We start from the raw sequence: 21,028 nt of genomic DNA, 5'->3' as shown, positions 1-21,028 counted from the left end.
TTGTTAAAATCTTATATAATTATACAATTTTTAACTAATGCACAAGGAACCAGGTCAGTCAACATAGCTTCAGAAGCGAAAATGAGTTAGCACTGCATGTTATCTTTTAAAATATATGACAGCAATCATAAATATACAGTATTTTTTTTAGAACATGTACTACTTATTTTGCTATTATAATTGTATACATTCTTTTGTAAATCCATTTATTTTAGTGGAACGTCATTCATATTTTCATGACTGTATGGTCACTGGACACTAACGGTGTTCATCTGTATTTTAGGCACCTTAGAATTAGTATTTTGTATCTACAGAGGGATAAAATCCTTGTCACTAAAGCCATTATGTTGTACTTCCAAGCATCTTGAGGAAGGGGTGATAATTTTATGAACTCTTCAAGTATAATCTTTCCATTTTGTTTCATTATCTTCTAGACATTTGTTCAGATCAGATCAGAGATATACTGTACTGTATAAACTTGAGTTGCCAGAACTGGTGAGGTGAGAGTTGTGTTACTGCTAGAACACTTAGAATAAGGCTTGACTCTCAGAAATGATATAGGGCTACAATTGCTGTCTTTGCAAGATTAAAAGCAAAAAACGTGCTGCCTGATTGACGATTGACTGTCAATCAAATAACAGTGACAACAGTCAGCAAAGTCAGCCATGGGTTTGTGTGTTCAGTCCTGTTGAGATGGTTGAGCTGCAAATAAGAATTGGTATCAAGACCAGGGTTGGGAAATGTCCTAAAGGGGTAATAGAATGATATTCTTTAATGCTCCAGAGGATAAAGTGACAACACAGAGGCTTAAAAGGTCGCTGATAAATATAATATATAATGTACAAGTAATCAATTACCTGTTAGCTATAAGAACGTGGTCATTAAAGTTGCCTTACATTGCTGTGAGGTTGTGACAAGTTCTTATTGGCTGACCTAAAGTTGTAAAAATTGTTCTTGGAAAACATCACAAAGAACCAAATCCTTTGGTTTGTGAAATGAGCAACTGTTTTCCATTGTGACTGAATGCTAAATTAATCAACTAATAACGCACTAGACTTACATTTTAAAAATTCTTATCAAAGTTTTTGCCACCCTCACTCTTCATTTTAATGATTACTTTCTGATCATTTAACGTTTTATCCAAAAGACAACAAATAAAATATGTTCTGACTTGCGTTGCTAATTTATTTACCGTATTTAATTATTTTGCCATTCTGCCAGTTTATCCTCTGAAGTGGACGACCTCCCCAGCCTCAAAACAAACCTCTGTCTGGTGAGGGCTTCCACCCTGGTCTTTGGAGCCAATCTTTCATCCATGCAAAGCACAGAAGTCAAAGTCTGCAAAGGCTTCCTGCTGCTCTGCAGAGAGGCTGAAGGGCTTGGAGGGAGGCGACAGGATCGGCTGGAGGCGCGTGAACTCGTTGTCGAAGTTGCTGACATCCATGGACTCTTTGATTGACGGCAGGAACGGTGGTTTTAATTTCTTGGTCATCAGGGCTTCCCAGTCAATGGCCTGAGGTCCACAAAGCAAGCAATGAAGTTACACTGAATCAGCATTAACTGCTGTCCACAACCTATTCGGACACATCGAGCCAATCACACACTATTCCCACAATCAATGATTACTGTAAAATTCAGTCACTAAGGTTTCTAAACTAGAATAGTGCAGAGATGAAAGCTGTTTGTCACAGGCTATAAGTCATTAGGCCATGAAAAAGAAGTGGTGGACATGGACATTAACAAAAACATAAGAGATTTTCAAATTTGATAAAGATTTTTTGTGGCTAAACATTTATTTTGAAAGTCAATGATGTTAAAGAATGAGGGGAACGTGATTTACCTCAAAGAATTTCTCGCCTTTCACCTCATTCGCATCCCTCTCTCCAGCTCCAAGTCTTTTTAGAGGGTTCTTCTTCAGCAGCTACGAATACACTTCAGCTTGGTTAACGTTTTTTTTTTTCATAAACGTGCACAACATCTACCACTACTTCTACATTTGCAGAATGTCTTACAGAATGTCTTTCATTTATCTGTGTTCATTCTCTGTTTACAATGATTAATATTATTTCAGCAGGAATTATCTCTTACTATCAGCATTATTTTATATTAATTTCCACATCCTCCGGGTTAAAATATACCACAAGATGTTAAACTGAATTTAAAGAACATGGATATAAAGTGAGGTCTAAGTAATGTATAGTTAAGTAAATATAGTAAATCTGCATATAAGAGACTCATACCTTCTGGATGATGGAGACAGCACCAGGAGGAAGACATCCTGGGTACTGCACATCATCATTGACAATACTGTCGAATACCTCCTCCTCATCCTCTCCAGGGAAGGGAGACTAACAGAGTCAAGCAGAGAGATTTTGAGTTAGTTGAATAAAGTGCTTTCATTCAATGCTGTGAAGACTGCCAGCAAACGAAAAATTAAAACCATAAGAAAAACCTCTGAATACGAAAACCAGAGTAAAAAAATACATGTGGTAGTAAAGAGAGGGAGAAACTTTCTATCCATGAAAACAACTAAAATATATTAACCTCTCCCACGAGCATCTCATAAATGAGGACGCCCATCCCCCACCAGTCCACTGCTCGGGTGTAGTTGTCATCTGTAAGGACCTCAGGAGCCAGAAACTCAGGAGTCCCACAGAAAGTCGAGGTCCGATCTCCATGACCCATCCCTGCCAAAAGAGTGACGTGTAACACAAGAATCATTATATATCCAGTTGGAGTGGAGTAAATAAAGTTTAATTCAAAAATCATGTGCATGAAAAGTTCAAGCAAAGCAAGATTCAACCATTTCAACTGTGGTTATTGCATCAGAAAAGCTACATATAAATGTATTTTTTTCTGGGATTGTCTCCTTTTTTTGCAAACAAGAAGTTTCATGGGCTAGAGATCACTATAAGCACCAAATAAAACTCTAAGATTTCTAGATTGGCTAAAGATGTAGAGAAGAAATCCCACAAATGAGCTTAAACAGATCAATTTGTTGGGTAAACTCTGTATTACATAAAATATTCACCTTCTTTACAAAGACCAAAGTCTGTGATTTTCACAAATCCATCTGCATCCATTAACAGGTTGTCCAGCTTCAGATCTCTGTATAAAAATACACAATGTGAGCCTTATATTATTGTCACACGTGATATGAATGAGTATTCGGTGACATGACTTACCGATAGATAATTTTATTGAGATGCAGGAACTCTAAACCCAGCAGCACACATGCTGAATAAAACCTGCACACAGTCAAGACAACAGATTAAAGTGACGAATTATAATCAGCATGAGAACACTACAGAATGTCTGCAGAAAGGTGATGTAAAGGTGTAAAGTTTTTTTTAATTTTTTTTATCTATCTCAACCATAAGTAATTTTATCTGCAAAACACAAACCATGTAAATACATTTCCCTTCTGTGGTACTGTCTGTAATTTTTCTTTGCTCTTCTTGTTGATATTTATCGGTATTTTATTTTGTGAATTTACTGATGGTTTTATACTGCTGTAAAATCCTAATTTCCCAGTTTGGGATGAATAAAGTTAACATCTTATGTTATCTGAAAACAATATAATATTCTATTTGCTGCCTTTCCATTGATCATGATGGACATTCTAGTTTTGGGAGTGTGAAGCTCTTACAGCATACAAGTGCTGCAACACAGAATGACGGACGTGCTTTTATATGATGTAAACAGAGAGTTTGTTAATATTGCCTTTAATGTTACGGTGACATTCAAACCTGGTCTGGGCCTCAGTGAAGACATTGTTGTGGATGTGGATCATAAGGTCACCACCGGGCAAATACTCCATGACAAAACAGACATGGTCACTGGTCTGGAAGCAGCCATGGAGGTTCACCAGGAATGGATGTCTGGACGCATTGATCATCTCGAAGATCCTCTTCTCACTCATAAGGCTGCAGAATAATTCCCAAGATGAATACAAGTTCTTTAATATTGTCCTTGACATTTCAAACAAATCAGCTTTGGAGACTGACCGAATGTCCTGATGGTTGTATTTCTGTATTGCATGAAAGCTTTAGCTTCTATTGAGGAGTCTTTATTTAATGTCATAGAAGTACTTTGAGTCTACATATGAAAACAGAATTGTTATTTTAGTACCCAAAACTAAATGCAAAAGAAATATAAACAGTCAATTTTAGCTCTTTGTCTGACTTCTCTTTTGTTTTAGCTTTAATCTCCAGCAGATTTCCAACAGACAGTGAGTTTGCCTTTTATTTTGCTGACAGGACTCTGCTAATTTGATAATAAGAGAATCAATAAAGGTTCTTAAATGTGTTAAATATGCAGTAAGAGACTCAAAGCAAGCTCTGCTTCAGGTTGGATTAATGCTTGCAAACTTTAATGGTAATGCATAATAACTTATAATAACTTTAAGGAGTTTAAAGGATTCTTCTCCTCAAATTACAAAACAACCTGTAGTAAATCTTCATAAACATGTTTGTGGTTCTGATTTTCCTTTTTTTTCTTTTTTGGCAACTTGGATGATCTGACTCTTAACAGTTTCCTCATTAAAAGGCACCTGTCCACTTCATCTCGTGTCACAATGTCTTTTTTCTTCAAGGCTTTGACGGCGTACAGTTCTCCCGTCTTCTTAAACTCTGCCAGCAGGACCTTGACAGAAACATTCACAACCAGCCAGCTGAGGACAAACACGATGAGCTTTGGTCAAACAAGATGAGCTGAAGTGAAAAACTTTTAGCAATTACCTTTCCAAAGTGTCCTCTGCCAAGAACGGATATATATTTGTAATCCTCCATCTGCATCCTTGACAGAAAATACAAAAATAAAAATTAAAGATCACGCTTAATTCTTAACTTTAACAGTAAATATGTTCATGTGTGAATGAACAGGGTGAATGTATAGTGACTGAATGAGTACGTACTTTAAAGGAGATACAGGCTGATCTTCGCTTCCCCCTATGTGGTTTATGGATGACTGCAAATGCAGACAAAGTTTAGGGCTTCAGTTCCAATATTCCAGTTTTCCTATGTAATTTTTAATAATAATAATAATAATAATAATAATAATAATAATAATAATAATAATAATAATAATAATAATGTCACAGCGAGCTCTACATGTCTGAACATTGAGATTCATCTTCCAGTTTCTTATAAAGTCTCCATACTAAGTCTACATTACATTACATCTACATTAGCAGCTAAAATTTCCATTCATTAAAATTTAAATCTACACATTAATGGTTTAGCAACAATTCGTTAAAATATTCTACTGGTCCAAAAATTACACATACTTTTATAAAATACAGAATTTTTAATACATTTATTTATACATATTTATACATGGTAAAAAATTCTCATCACACTCCAGTGAGACCAGCAGAAATACAAGCATTCAGCTGGAATCATTAGGTACAGCCTCAGAGATCTGCTTTTCGACTTTTAGATCTAAAAATTCAGCCTTGTTCAAAATGTGATGATATACAGTATGTCTGTAAGGGCTGATTTCTCTAAGTAGTTATTCACCACTTTCTCTTGCATTGCAGGCACAGTTGAGGTTTTTTCTTCTGTGGTGATGATGTTGGAGGTGTTGTCTCCCTGGCTGGAGGAAGAGGGCTGATCCTCAGAGATGCTGACCCTAATTACTGGAGCTTCACTGGAAATAAACCAGGACAAAACAACAAAGTGTGACAGATCATAAACCTGATTCCAACAGGATCCACCAACACTAAAAAAAAGGTGTTGGCCCAATTTCCTTTGAGATCAATAGTGTATTTTTAATTACATTTGATTTAGTTGTACATTGTTGATGTGCAGGTTTGAAATCTGTGATGTTCATTTCCTCTTCTCAGCTGTATTCAACTTTAGTAAAAACTAAAAACCAAAATATAGCAGACGACACACATTAAGAATTTAACACAGTCTTTGTCAGAGGTTTGCGCTCCACTGATCACTAACCATGAGGTCACACCAGAACAGGTTCTGATCTTTAGATCATTTTTTACCTTTGCGGTGAAGTGGTGGCTTGCGGCTCCTCCTCGGATGAATGTGGGGTGTTGCTGGCCACGAGGTCGGGCGACGTGGAGACGGACGAGCTGAAAGTGGTGAAGGAGCTGTAACGAGGAAGGATACTCATCATCAAATGACCCCACGTGGCAAAGTTCATGTTCATCTGGGCCGCTCGGAGGAAGTTCTTCCCTGAGGAAAAATACGATCATAAAAACAAATCAAGCAACTAAAGATATGTTGTGAATACTTTAAATTCTGATATGCTTTACAGCACTGCTTGTCATTTGTACCTCTCTCTTTGGTGAAGATACATCGCTGACGTCTCAGTTTTGGAAGGCGCTCCACAACATTGTCAATAAAATGAAACTGTAAAATCCAAAGCATAAGATGGTTAGATTATTTAAAAATCATTGAGTTAATAAATTGATATCATGCATGCACTGATATACTTGACCTAAATTTTTTTTTTTTTTTTTTTATTGAAAGTATCTGAGATTACAAATAGAAAATAGGAAATTAAATGTTTTAAAAATATGTTCCAGCTCATTAAAGTAAAACAAATTTATATTATTATCAGTATGTCCATCTGTTCTTTAATATAAAGTTGTTTTTTTTAAATTTGGAACGATCTCACTGTCCTCAAAAGGTTCAAAAATTTTCCACATATTTTACACAGGACAGCCAGATTATTTTTTATTGTCAGCTCACCAACAGAATGGAGGACATATATGATGTATTTGTTGTACAATTCTTTTGCTGAGCAATATTTTATCATACTTCAATGATGTGAAAAGAAATGATCCAAAGTTTTTCATTTCCGTGTTCAAATGGTCTTACCCAACACTGAATGCATTAGACCAGATACCACAATCCAGAAATAAGATCAATTCCATAGTCAATCATTGTGCGACACACTTGGCAGGTCACTGTGTGTACCTTGGCATGGAGGACGCCCTGTGGCTCCAGATTCAACTCCAGGTTTTGGTTTGGTTTATCCATCATCTCTTCCAGGCGCAGGAATGTGACAGCGCACATCATCCCCTGGTCCCGTGAGAAAACACCCACCTCCAGCTCCCGAGACTAGAAGCAATGTGACAGCAGACACAACACACACATAATCACACCAATGTGAACAGATGATTGGACTGGGATTGTGTGTTTTATTCATGAACTGGATGATGAACCTTGAAAGTCTTTTTGTTGTGAATAGAGGGTCTTACACAGCCGAATCTGTAGCCTGTTTTTTTTTTGTTTAATTCTGACTTTTTGAAACAAGCAAATAAAAAGTCAACTGACTTGTTCTAAACCACCTAATCTGCTTGTAGTTAAGATCCTGCCTGCCAAAAGATTAAGATCTGTGATGACTGATTATTTGTAAGCATTAGGGAGACCCCTGCCGGTCAGAGACAGAACTACGACTTTAATAAGTCCATCCATCTGCGCCCCCTCGCTGCTAGAAACCCAGTGAGTGGGTGGATGATCATGATGAACTGCTCAACAGATTCTATTGCTGCTGGGAGAAGTTACTTCCTGCAAGTAAAACATTCAGTCGGTCTCAATTCTAAAAAACAAAGTGAATGTAGAGGTAGCGTGAAAGGTATTCTGATATTTTAATCAAGTAAAGCTAGTGTTGTAATATATTGTTTAATGTAATATAATTACATGACTTTTAATTAATATGATTTTAATATAACATTACTACGATTACTGACTTTGATTTGTCTTCCCCTTGACTGTACAAATGTCTGTAAAAACTGTTTCTCAAAAAGGCAATAAGATGAGTATTGAAGTGCATGGTCAAAACATTATTCTTTATCATTAATAGCTATATATATGAAGCAAATATCATGTAGTAAAAAAGAGCAATATCGTACACCCTTTTAGAATGTTGTGGACTAGAGCAACACAGCGCATAACACGGATAAATAAAGTATTAGGACCTCAAAATGAGTCTATTCTTGAGTAAATAAATGCTTCCACTCCTGAAGAAACATTGAAAAACATGTTTTTTGGGGAGTTTTTTTACTTTCTTAACAGAAAATATCTGACTTGACCTGAATTCTTTATATTTGGAGTGCCTGTACATTTCCTGTCAACTGTATGTGCTGAATGCTACCCTTTTACAGTCTGTAAAGTCTTGAGAATGATATTATATATGGCAGCACATATAACTTTAGGCTATTTGAGAGGTAGGTTTCAAAGCAGATCATGTTGTACAGTATTTGGTTGTCCGTCTTTTATTGGTGCTTTTTATATCATTCAACTTTGTTTTTGGTTTAAACACGATGATTGAGAGGGAAGTAAAACCAAAGGGAAGACTGCTCGGACGTGGGTGGTGGTGTAGATCAGAGGGAACATGAAAAATGACTCACAAATACTGGAAGCTAGTCTGCTGTAAGGCGCTCTAAAGGATCCCTGATGGAGCTGTTATTTGAGCATCTCTAAATAACAAGCACAAGATCAAAAGCACTTTGTGTATCTTAAAAAAAACAAACTATATACAGTACGTATATACTATATGATCAGATCTGTTCTCATCAGGCAAGACTGAATTTCCAAGCTGGAAAGACAGTATGATAAATAATAAATTTATGTTCTTATTGTTGCTCAAATGTTTTATTTTGTCCATAAACTGGAGGAGTTTTTCTGCTGCCGAGTTTATTCAAGTCTCTGCTGAAGAATCAAAGCCAATCAGCCACTGAAGCAGAAGAGCACATTTCTGGACCAAGTTTGAAGAACATATTGTATCCAAAGGTGAATGACAATATGAATGTGAAACGCTCAGATTCAGGGATCAGAATGGAGCTACTAGTCTTCTGTAGTGAACACGCTCCTCCAATGGACTGACAGCATGTCTGTGGCTTGACTCACCCGCTCCAGCTGGATGGAGAAGGTTTGATCCCAGTTAAGGTTGCTGACGGCTGCCCAGTGTGTCCGGCCCACGACCCTGGTGTCCAGTCTGAGCACCGCACTGATCTCCACTGAGGGATGGTGACAATAAAGCCTTTATCCTAGCACAAGTCATGATCGGTCCAATACAATTCCTATGTGTGCTTGTGTGTGTGAGTTACATATATATATACACAGTATATATATACACAGTATATATATACACAGTATATATATATATATATATATATATATATATATACTGTATATAACTCATGTTTTATGTAAAGTTTTTTTTTTACGTGTTCCATTCATTCCATCAGCTTATCTCTAATGGGTGTGTGTGTTCCTGCTTTCTGATGACAATTGCAGTTTGTGATTACTTACTACATTTCAATCTTTGGATTGGTTACTGAAATAAAAATATTGGTTAAAGACTTCAGTGAATTGTTTTATTTTAATTCCTTTGTTAAGATGTTCCTTACATGAATGTTAACGACTCCTTCTCAATGTTTTTGTGCACGCAATACACTGACTGTAGAAACACTTAAACTAAGAGCCCCGGTTATATATCAAATGAGTGTAATATCACATTAGAGTGGGTCATTCCAGCTGGAACCATACCAGAATCTTCTATCCAGTTAATGTCATGCAGTCTCCACTGGATGACTTTGCTGTGATTTAATAATTCCCTCCGCGCTAAAGCTGAAAACTTCAGTTAATATCAAGTATTGTTTGTCGTCTGTGCTTTGAAGATAGCCAGTAAATTTCATGACCTTTTAGAACCTGACTTTTCAAATGAAATTCTGTTCAGAAACCTTGAGAGGACAGTAATATGAGATGAACCTTTACACATGCATTTAAGAATTTACAACAAGCATGTTCCTTATTTGAGGGAAATATTTTTGATATTTGTAAGTAACAACTACAAATTCATGGAACCTAAATAAAATGATATTTGCACTCTGGTACCAGAAACAGAACTTTTTGTGACACTTTACAAGGTTCAACATTATGTCTTCAAAATTTGTTTGAATAAGTTTGACATTACATTAAACAGCCTGTAAACAGTCAAATATTTCTGATTTCATGTTCAGCTGGTGAGATGTGGTCGGAGTGACGGTGCCGTAGGATACCAAGGACGTTATTCAGAAATGGCGGAGCTGTATTTGCTGTTATTACATTATATATTATATTGATACTTTTTGTTGTTGCAATAATTCAATTTCATCCAACAGCTGAACTGAAGAAATAAAGATGCATTTATTATAATACAAACTGTCCACTTACTGAAGTGTCTATCCGTCCCATGAGCAGTGTGTGAATTTTCCTCAATGACATTCACGTGGATTTCTTGATCGGAGTGTTTCAGGGGTTTCAGTAAATTCTCACATCCAAGAAGTCTGACTTCAAGTTTTCCTAAAAAAAAAAGAAAGAAAAAATTACACTTGAATAAAAAGAGGTCTCAATGTACAAACAGAGCATCTAGTAAATTAAATCAGTGTAGCTATAAATGAGATTAACGGAAAATAAATTCACTTGAGCTGAAGTGATTCTGACTAAAATTAACACAGAATTGTAAAACAAAACATTTCATTTTTCTATATGAATTAATCTCAAACCGAAATCCTGAATCCTTGCAGTCTAGAGCTGCACAGTAAGCATCCACATCCTCATTTTCTGTGGGGGCAGAAAATCACGGGCCTGGGATTCATTATTTGCTACCAACAGAGCATCCGCAAGGATTGTCTCGTTACATCATCAAAACACTTTTTCCCCTTCTTTAACCTTGTGTAAGCAGAGATTGGCTCACCATCCAAAACCAACAGATTACATGTCCTGATTATCCAGAGGTCAGCGTATGGTAAACCATGTTCAAACATTACAAGCTCTTTCACAGCAGCAATTTGCAAATGGACGCATATTTGAGTTGGAAAAAAAATACAACAGAATTCAACTTGTAATTCAATTCTTAGAAATATTCTATTAAAAAAAAAATCACGCTATACTCTGTGTACTGCCATCGAGCTTCTAAACATCCTAGAAATTAAATGCTTTGAGAAAGAAAGTGTTGGTTTAACTGTTCCCACATCCATAGCCTGCAATTAGGGGTGACTCATACGTTTTCTCTCATTTCAAAGGAACCAAAGTCCAAATGTTTTGGGATGACTGCTTGATAATGTATTTTGGTGCTGTGCAGAATCCATAACCCACAAATCACACCAAATATAATGCAAAATGCTGGAAAGCCTTAAGGATTATAATGACCATTGATTATTGTGTCATTCTGATACAAATAAAAGTACTAGCTCACAAAAGCCTGAGAATAAATTATGCAAAGAAAATCTGAGGCTGATCGTTTTTGTCAGTACAATTTGGAATATCTTAATTAACCAGATATGTACCAGTCAAGGACGCAGGTCTGATAGAAAGGACGGAGGGGGAGGGGGACAGGAGAGATCCACCTCTGGAGCTCTCCTGAGATGGAGGTCTGTCCGTGGGGTCACCCGCTCCTTCAGGCTGCTTTGGCGGCTCTTGGTTGCTTTCCTTCAGACATTTCTCCAGGGACAGCCGCAGGAGGTCCAGCTTCTGGGAGCACTCCTGCACCCGGGTGCTGGCCTGGCAGAGAGTTAACAGTGTGTTGCCATGGTTGGTTGGTATTTTTAAAAAAAAGCTTGTTTGACATTTTTGGAGATGGTTAATGATGCTGTGCTTCAAACCATTACTTTAAAAAGGATAGATGTTTCCATTCATGTTGTGCTTTTCATGAATATCAGATTTTAGCTATGTAATGAAAACTAAAGGGCACCAAAGGTTCTACCTCAGTCAATGCCTTGTGATCCATGCACGAGATTCCCTCCAGTTGCTTCACCACATCTTTGGCCAGCTCCAGCGCATCTGTCTCTCTCTGGATGTAATGCTGCAGCTCTGCCAAATGAGCGTCCACGACACTGACAGAGACTGGAGACATCCCTGAGTGGAAGAGGAAGGACGAAAGCATTCACTGTGGAGGAAATCATCTCAGATGAGCAATGTATCCTCAGTTAATTCAATTTAGTCTGTATTTTTAAAGCCCCTCTCTCTGTGTCATTGCACTACTGAAAAGACTTCTTTTTTTTTATAATTCAGATATTAAGGTGACACTTGACTTGTCATTAGTGACAAGAGCTGAAATGAAAACTGACTGTGAGAAAAACCCTCTTACCTAATAGATAAAGCAACAATAGATGGAGCAGTTACATAATAATTTGGTACTTTACACCAAAAAATGAAAATTCACCTATTTACTAGAAGTGACTGATGATATGATCTAATATTGATTCTGTTGTCACGTTTTTCATGAATATTTAGACTCTAAAAGATAAATATTTGCTCTTTGAGATCTTCTCTATTAAATATATTCTGAGCAGTAAGAATGCTTTCTGTGTGCTATATTTCTTAAAAGGAAATAAGGAACAGGAGGATTCTTTTTCTTTCCTACATTTTAACCTGTTTATGCCCCCTGTATATAGTAGTTGGAGTCTGTCTATATGTAAATACACACATGCAAGACTAGTGAATTTTATTTTTCTTGGTTTGTTTTGGGGAATTTTAAGTGTGAAGTGTTATTCTGGTCCATATTGTTAATACTTCTGTAGATGTTAAAACAAGTACATACACATCTAACACTTGTGTTATTTAATATTATACCAATAATATAATATAATATTAATTATATCATAATAATATTAATATATTAATACATGATTTCAATGTTTATTTTTTGGGGGTCCATGGCAACAACTTATACCTCTTATAGAAATACTTTTTATACCTCTTGTAGAAAAGCATAGGAATTGTTTTTTTAAACACATCTCGTAACTTGTGTATTATTTCTTTGACAAATCCCACACATACACCAGGAATAATGTGTAATGCATCTTTTTTTGATTTCTGAAGGAGGTCATGTTTTTGTTTTTTTTTCTGGTCAGAACACCAGCCTGTGTGGATTGCTCTGAGAAAGTAGAATGGAAGAAAATAAACATTTTCCTTTCCGTTTAGACACTTGGATATCCAGTGAATGTATTGTCTACAGTTGTAGAGAGGACTACAGTTTCCAGCACATCGCTACACTGTAGGGAATCAATGAGAGATAAGGGTGTCAAGGGTCAGGATAAGGAAACATGAGCACAGGAAACATGGTACAGAGCTACCTGTCTCGTATTTCATATGTTGTTACTGTCGAGAGAGGAACCATTTTGTGTTTGTGTTAATTTTAGAGTTTTTAAAAGACACACACATCTCCAGATTAAAATGAAATTCTACACTTAGTTTTTGCCCCTAAATGATGCTGTCACAGCAGTTTCACTTTCTGCATTTTACAAATAACACCCACAAAGATGACAGTTGGCAGGAAGAACAGTTCAGCCAACTATGGGCTGCTATTTCCAGCACTGATATTTCTGAAGTGAAGTTTCTAACATGCAATATTTTCCACTGATCTTTTTTGAAGTTTCAAAAACAAAAAAAAATCCAAACTCTCAACAGGAAATGCTTTTAAAATATCTATGTAGTTTTTTGGGCCACTAAAATCTCACTGAATTTAAAATATATGTTTTTTTTGGAACTTGTACATTCTAGCCGTCTTAAATGAAATAGGAGCTCTGGCAAACATCACAGCATTTAACCGTGAATTATTCATTGAAGCAGAAAACTTTCAAACCGCATACAGTATCTTCATTAATAGCAGCAGGAAACAAACTAGATGCCTGAGCTCCATCATAGAATCTTAAAAGGTTTAAAGGCCACACTAAGCATTATACCAGTAACTCCACCAATCACCAAGTCACCATCAGGACAGATGGACAAAATCCACTTCTGACACTAACAGACAATTTTTAAAAGGAATAAATAAATTAGTTCTTATCATGTAATAAAAACAGAATCATTGATACCTGCAGGTTGTGACTGTGACTGATGACAAGCGCTCAGATTTGTTGATGATATGTTTGATGACTGGAATGAAAACTAGATGAAGCTCAGAGGCTTACAGCTCTAACTTTCTAAGTATGTCTGTAAATTCAAAAAAATTTGACATTTAAAAAAAAAAAACCCTTGTCTGTACATGTGATGAACACAGACGGGGGTCGTGGCTGAGGACCCTGACCTCTGTGCGTGAAGCCGTCCAGGTTGCCACCACCAGCTCCGCCGCCGCCTGCCTGGGTGACTTTGATAATCTGCAGTCGGATCAGCTCGATCTTGGAGCGGCTATCCTGAAGCATCTGCTGGGCTGTGGACAACATCTGATCCTAGATAATGACATCACATCAACAGATAACAAGGCCAATGTCATCACCATGCTCACTCCTACACTGCTCAGCTGGGATGGGAGCACATCCATGGACAAACACACTGTTTGAAAACATGCATGACTGACCATAAGAAGAGGCAGAAGATGAGGACATCACCAAATAACAGAGCTGCATGTGTGACTCATATCCATACCGGTCAAAACAAATCCAAAGGAAGAAAAGAAAAAAAGTGAGAATAATATTTGCAAGTCAAGAGAAAAACAGTATGACTTTGCACTTCACTAACCTCGTGGCGAGGCTCTCACTCCTTGTTGAATAAGTGCTAAATTGTCATCCTCTGTGGAGACAGATTGTACACTTCTCTGACTGCGTCCCTCCACCTTCAGTATCCTTGAAACACAAGTCACTTGGTGTTATGGTGCGTTCACACCCGCACACACTCCGGATGAGGACTCTCCTGATGCATCTTGAGACCATGATCACACAGAATGTCCTCCTGCTCGGGTTTCCCTCCTGACAGACTCCTCTGCAACATCCCCGTCCGGCTGCATCCTCCCGATCTCCTCTTCAGCCGAATCCCCCTCTATCTATCTCTATCTCTCCCTCTCTCTCTTCGTGTTTCTGTCGTGGGTTTGTCTCTGCAGGGTAACGACAGAGCCGCTCTCTCCACGCCAGCGCTGCTGCTGCTGTCTGACAGCTGATCGTCCGCTCTGGGCTCGGCATTGGCCGCTGCACGACCACATGCTCCGGTGCGGTCACCAACCAAAAAAGACAAAACACGTTTATTCATTCTGATCCTGGGTGCACAGATAAGACAGTATTCTGGTGGAGACACCTGCATGAGCGTTCAAAGCACACACTGCTCCCCCTCAAGCTGGCTGCTGTCCCGTCAAGTGATAAAAGGCGGACTGAAAAAGACAGGAATAAAGAAAATTAATATGATCTGCGTGTAGCGTGATGAGACACGCTTGAATAATGGTCGGTCTGTGCTCATCGAGGCCGTGTCATAATTGGGTCACTCAAATTAAAACGTCCGCAAAGCTTGAAGGTCCTCCGTGATAATACGGAGAATTTAACGATATTATCGAGACACGGAATCACAGAAACAATGAAGGACTGTGCGATCTATTTTATAACGTCTAAACTACAGCATACACATCTTTTACATTTTAATATTGATGAAAGAAACAATGTGCTTTGGTCAAATTCTGCCTAAAGGGCTAATTAGCACAGAACACCCGAATGACGCTCCTGCACAAAGATATTCAGCATCTTTTTTTAAAGTGCGCAAGTGCGAGTAGGTCCAGCGAAAGGTTTGGCCTGGACTGAGTAAATGTAATCTCTGGCTACAATTGAGTTTTAATTCTTTTATTAGAAAAACAAATAGATAATAATTTGATGTTTAATTCATTTTGGTGCAATTTTAACGGAACAGACGGGAGTAAATGCGCATATTAGGGTCCCGTACTGAGACCTACTTTGAGAGGCGGAGCTCGTGTCTTCTCCACTCGGCGAGGCGCGTTCGTAATGAAAGGAGCGCGTGAGCGGCGCTTGCTGTGACTTCCTCGCTCATCGGCAGCTACATTGTGTGCAAAGCAGCACGTTGTTGGCTTCTGCACGCTGAACTTTACGCTCAATTACCGTTCTCCCGTACGAGGAGAAACTAGAATCAAAGCTATCAGCTTTTTTGTCGGACTCCTGTGAGTTACCCCAGCTTGCGAAGATATGTCAGCCTCGGCGGCAAAAGTCAGTAAAAAGGACCTGAACTCGAACCATGACGGAGCGGACGAAACCTCCGGTAAGGGGAATGGCGGCCTCCTGTTCACCGCCATTTTCACTTTCTTCCCTAATATAATTTGTATTACCACGAGGTGTGTTATTGTTTATTACTGTGTGATTTGCATTGATTTTTGTTGGCTACTTGGGACCTACCGTGCGGTGGACCGCAGCTGTTCCTGTGTTTATTCACATTTCTTGAGCAGGAGGGAGCTCAGCAGCTAACGCTTTATTAGCATACCGCTACTCCAGCCTGCTGTTGTTCGTTCAGTCCGATGCTGAGAGGCCATGTTAGCTAGGATAGTTCATTTAGCATCACCAGCGTGGCCAGTTCGTTGCTGATTGAGCGGGCATGTGCAATGTTTAAGAATTCATGTTCTGAGTGCGGTCGGAGGATTACCTCAAATTCGAAAAACGATCTTTACCAAGCAAGTGTAGTGCTAAATAAACGGAGAAATTTACTATTTCGTTCCGTCGTTAGCAGTTAGCGAGCTAGTGTTGTTGTAATGTTATTTAAGGCTAACATTAGCTGATGTTTTGTTGTCTTATAGATCAAATCATTTAAATTCCAAGATTCTGCAATCTTTTAACTTTGGTTCGTTATTATGGTTGCATATCAGTAACTTCTCATGGTTAAAGAATACCGAACTGTTTTAGTTAGACTGGCTATCCGTCTTAGCTCAGTCTCACGTTATTTCTGCTGTGTGCGCATCAAGATGTCCCACATTTAAACCACGCGGCCTTGGTCTGTAGCAGCCGCTCGAAAGCGCCGAGTGTCTGATTCCATTCTGCTCCAGCTATTGGCTGCTCGCGTTGCTTTACCCTCCGGAGGATCCCGGCTTCTTAGTGTGTACAAAACTAGTCATTTACTGTTTCCCGTTGCGTACCGGCCCCAGATTAGCGATATGAAACACTAAAACAGAATTTTGGAATTTAGAACAAACGACGCTAATTTCAAAAAAGTTAATTTGTTTTAATAGTAAAATTCAAAATGCACGGGAATGTGAATACATTAATTTTTTTTCTTGTAGCTATTGTCCTTGTTATTGATGTAAAACTAATTCTGCATTTTTCTGTTATTTCACAGAGAAAGAGCAGCAAGAAGCAATTGAACACATTGATGAAGTTCAAAATGAAATCGACAGGTAAGAACATATTTTTACAGTAAATAGCCATTTATAAACATGTAATATGAAGCAGAACTAAATTGTCAAATCACATGTAATTTAATGGAAACCTCCGGCCACAAAGGTGATATTTTATTTCAACATGCCAAATTACTTTATAGCTGACCTGTTTAGAAATGAAATTACTGTAAATCAAAATTTTATTGCACAAATAAGCATAAATGGTTTACACATGTTTGATTTGTTTTGTGATTTATTTTTTTCCAATCTTTTTCTTACGCTAAGGTTGAATGAGCAAGCCAGTGAGGAGATCCTCAAAGTAGAACAGAAATACAACAAACTCCGCCAGCCATTCTTTCAGAGGAGGTCAGAACTGATCGCCAAAATCCCCAACTTCTGGGTCACCACGTTTGTCAACCATCCACAGGGTGAGTAATTGAGCACACGGGCACATGGCAATCCTGGTGGTGTATGCCTATTCTGCTGCTTTTTCTATACGACTAAGACAAACACAGTTGTTAATATTTCCAGGGAAATTCATGAGGGGTCACACTACTTTTTTCTATTTATAAAATTTAAATTGTAGGTTACACATGGTGTGCCACTGCATAAATTTAGCACATTGGTTTGTTACTTCTTTGTAGCATTTTTGTAGTAGTTGCATGATGAGTCCTTGTTCTAGGGACCATTAGACGTCTTTTGGAAGTAATGAAATCACAATATTAACTGCGTGTATGATGTGTGAACTGTCTCAAGATGAAGTCTGATGTTATGTATTTACCCCACAGTCTCTGCCCTACTGGGAGAGGAAGATGAAGAAGCACTTCATTACCTGAGCCGGGTTGAGGTGACAGAGTTTGAAGACATCAAATCAGGCTACAGAATAGATTTTGTAAGTATTTTCATGTTATGTGAAAGTTGGAGGTACAGGTTTGCTTATGTTCTTACCCGGCTGTTTTCTACCTTCTAGTACTTTGACGAAAACCCATACTTCGAAAACAAAGTTCTTTCCAAAGAGTTCCATTTGAACGAGAGCGGAGATCCATCTTCAAAGTCAACAGAAATCAAATGGAAATCAGGAAAGGTTTGTGTTTTTATATTGTCAATTGTAAACAAAGAGGCACTGTTAGTTTAAGCTTTTCGTTTAACTGACAGGTGGGTAGGGAACATCAAATGTTTTGTTTCTGCTGTGGAGCTTTTGTTGTAGAAATACAATGACATTTTTTGAGCTGTTACATATTTTATACAAGACAAATTACTGAGTACTTGAAAGTTTGAAGTTAAACATTCATTTTTCTCAATAAAATTGAAGGACCTGACCAAGCGCTCCAGCCAGACACAGAACAAAGCAGGAAGGAAGAGGCAACATGAAGAACCTGAGAGCTTCTTCACTTGGTTCACTGATCACGCTGATGCCGGAGCTGATGAGCTTGGAGAGGTCATCAAAGATGACATCTGGCCAAACCCTTTGCAGTACTACCTGGTAAGTTTTTGTGTACTTGCGGCGAATGGATTTCCTAAGCAGTCACATTTAACGCTCAGCAGACATCTTATTTCCTTAGCTTTTATTTTACGTGGATGTTCCAGGCAATGTTTTGCCAATGATTTGTCTTTCATCAATTAGACCTGAACATTTGATGTTTAAGCTAATACAATTTGAAAGAGAAACTGAAAGAGTTTCTTATCCCTAGGTTCCTGACATGGATGATGAGGAGGGTGAAGGTGAGGAAGATGAAGAAGATGAGGAGGGTCTCGAAGACATAGATGAGGAAGGAGATGAAGATGGAGATGATGATGAAGAGGATGATGGAGAAGACGGAGAGGTAAAGCACTACAAGTCAAATGGATCATTTTAAGTGTATTTTCAAGACTCACTGATTTGATGTGTTCTTCTTTCAGGATGATGATGGAGACGATGACTAAAAATTATGTCTGCCCAGACCCTCAACCTTCTATTCCCTGTTTGGTTTTTTCCACTTGCATTCGGGAGCAAAGGTTTTAATTTTTTTTATTTTTTTTTTAAATCAGTGTGCTTCGTTTTCCATTCTGAAGCCTTTTCACCTGTTGGTGCCATCTTGTGTTCTCCTTTGACTCATCTTAAGCCAATGGCACCTTTTCCTGAATTGTGAGTACCATCCCCAAAGTAATCTAAAAACAATAAAACCTATAAAAATAGAATCAGCACGGCATCCTGAGTAGAAATTGACTATTCACACAGTATTCCTCCTGTTAAAGGTTTTGTGGTAAATTTATAAAGGCCATGGTATAGTGACCAGCTAGTTTACCTCTATCTCCCTCATTTTTATTTTTTCTAGTGAGTGTGTTTATCCCTTGCAAAAAAAAATGATATTTTTTTTCCTCCCCTATGGTTAGCAAGTACCAACTCATTCCTTTGACTTGTAACGTTTGGGGGGAGGGGTGGGGCAGGAGTATGTTGGATATTGGGGAGAGTGGATATTTTGACACCATTTCTATGGGATTTTTTTTTCATTGTATTGTTTTACAGATATCCATGAGATTTGAAATGACATTTTTAATAAAGAACAAAATGGAAAAAAAAAACACTTGTAAATTTTGGGCCCGATTGCATTATCGGTAATACAAGCTTATCTCAGAATTACAATTTAATCACTATTATTTTTTGGCGCTGGGAGAGAGAGAACTGTTTCAAATTTGAGGTGTACAACTTGCTTTGTTACAATAATAAAACAATGTGTTTACATGTGTGGGAGTTTTCAAGTGGGTGCATAGACATTTATTTCAAAAATAGATTTTTGCAGCAGCAAAAGCACCATAATTGTTCAGTCACAGTCCATCAATTCACAAAGGATTTTGGAGTCATGAGCAGACGTGACGCGAAGTCTTCCGTTAAAAGACGGTGGGTGATTAAAGCCAGGAAAGTGTGTTTGGACTCATCAAACTTGGTCTTTGTGACCACATCTGGCCAGACGCTGGGCTGAAACGCCCACCCTGGAAAAAGGTACAAGAACTCATAACATTGCTATTCAGATAAATTGTGAGCCATATTTAATATCTATATTACATTGGTCTGAACAGAGGGGGTGTTTTGGAGTACTGTATCTTTGTCAACCTTGAAAAGTTTGCTGCATTGTTACATGGTTCACTGAAATTAATGTTACAATCCTTTGATAACCAATGATACAATGTTACAGAAGTCTGCAAAAGAAATGTGACTTGAGAAGAACATTAGAAGTTAATTTGAACCCTTGACCTGTGAGGTTCTGGTCGGGACATGAAGTAGTGAACACCTACATACCAGAGCGGGTTAGTACCCACCTAAATGAGTTCCACACCGGGGACAGGTGGCCACTGTCCAGGAGAACCCCGGGAACCAGGTAAAGTGTTTATCTGCCGGCCAGTGCTGGTGAACGTCAGCCTTTCTGAACGTGATCACCTCAAACTTCTTCCCGTGGGGATTCTCCAGCAGCTGGACGTCAACCCTTCGCCCCCCGATCAGCGTGTCGTTGCGGCTGGAGAGCGCCAGTCTGCTCGGCACGAAGTCTACGTCCGTCCCGTAAGCCAACTCGTGTCCGCACGACCTGCACAGTATCAGGGCGGCTGCGCTGGTTCCCCCCTCGGCGGCACACGCCTCAGTGTGGAGGTACGCAGTGGGAGGAAGTACGAGTAACAAGTAGACATGAAGCACCGTGAGCCTCTCCGGCCGCACCAGGTCCCGTCTGTCCGCCATGACAAGCGCGCATTAAACAAGCGAGCTCCGACTGCTAGCAACTCTGCTACATAGCATCGAGCAAACATCGATTAGTGTCGATTGTTTTTCCAGCCTAATGCACATGAAAGTTCACATTCTCATGTAAACTCCGTCACGTGTAACTGCGTGGTGATTTGTGACCTTTATCTGTAAGTGGGTCATGTAGCATCGTTAGCGTTAGCTCACTCCACATTCGGAAGTTCCCGAGGAAGA

The 21,028-nt window shown here is 38.5% G+C and overlaps 3 protein-coding genes across 3 annotated transcripts; 1 reads left to right on the top strand and 2 right to left on the bottom strand.

Annotated features, from left to right (window-relative positions):
* Positions 1-220: 220 nt before the first annotated feature.
* LOC137592220 (serine/threonine-protein kinase N2-like) lies at positions 221-15,720 on the bottom strand. Its single transcript, XM_068310218.1, has 22 exons — positions 15,661-15,720; positions 14,469-15,090; positions 14,038-14,173; positions 11,713-11,864; positions 11,297-11,510; positions 10,182-10,310; positions 8,874-8,983; positions 6,939-7,082; positions 6,293-6,368; positions 5,999-6,191; positions 5,520-5,649; positions 4,916-4,968; positions 4,740-4,797; positions 4,553-4,644; positions 3,750-3,926; positions 3,186-3,248; positions 3,032-3,108; positions 2,545-2,687; positions 2,241-2,348; positions 1,841-1,921; positions 1,265-1,513; positions 221-702 (listed from the first exon to the last, which is right to left on the bottom strand). Exons 3-21 carry the CDS (start codon positions 14,171-14,173, stop codon positions 1,310-1,312), a joined length of 2,340 nt encoding a protein of 779 aa, XP_068166319.1. The 5' UTR covers positions 14,469-15,090; positions 15,661-15,720; the 3' UTR covers positions 221-702; positions 1,265-1,309.
* Positions 15,721-15,749: 29 nt separating this feature from the next.
* On the top strand, positions 15,750-19,807 carry seta (SET nuclear proto-oncogene a). The gene is made up of 8 exons (XM_068310222.1): positions 15,750-15,980; positions 17,046-17,103; positions 17,371-17,513; positions 17,874-17,977; positions 18,056-18,169; positions 18,398-18,568; positions 18,777-18,908; positions 18,985-19,807. The coding sequence occupies exons 1-8, from the start codon at positions 15,908-15,910 to the stop codon at positions 19,006-19,008; spliced, it is 819 nt and encodes a 272-aa protein (XP_068166323.1). The 5' UTR covers positions 15,750-15,907; the 3' UTR covers positions 19,009-19,807.
* Positions 19,385-21,026, bottom strand: si:ch211-51h9.7 (uncharacterized protein LOC558400 homolog). The gene is made up of 2 exons (XM_068310223.1): positions 20,383-21,026; positions 19,385-20,055 (listed from the first exon to the last, which is right to left on the bottom strand). The coding sequence occupies exons 1-2, from the start codon at positions 20,792-20,794 to the stop codon at positions 19,901-19,903; spliced, it is 567 nt and encodes a 188-aa protein (XP_068166324.1). The 5' UTR covers positions 20,795-21,026; the 3' UTR covers positions 19,385-19,900.
* Between the last annotated feature and the right edge of the window lie 2 nt (positions 21,027-21,028).

This window comes from Antennarius striatus, chromosome 3 (genome assembly GCF_040054535.1).
Source record: "Antennarius striatus isolate MH-2024 chromosome 3, ASM4005453v1, whole genome shotgun sequence".
NCBI lineage: Eukaryota > Metazoa > Chordata > Actinopteri > Lophiiformes > Antennariidae > Antennarius > Antennarius striatus.
This window is presented reverse-complemented; position numbering and strand designations above follow the sequence as displayed.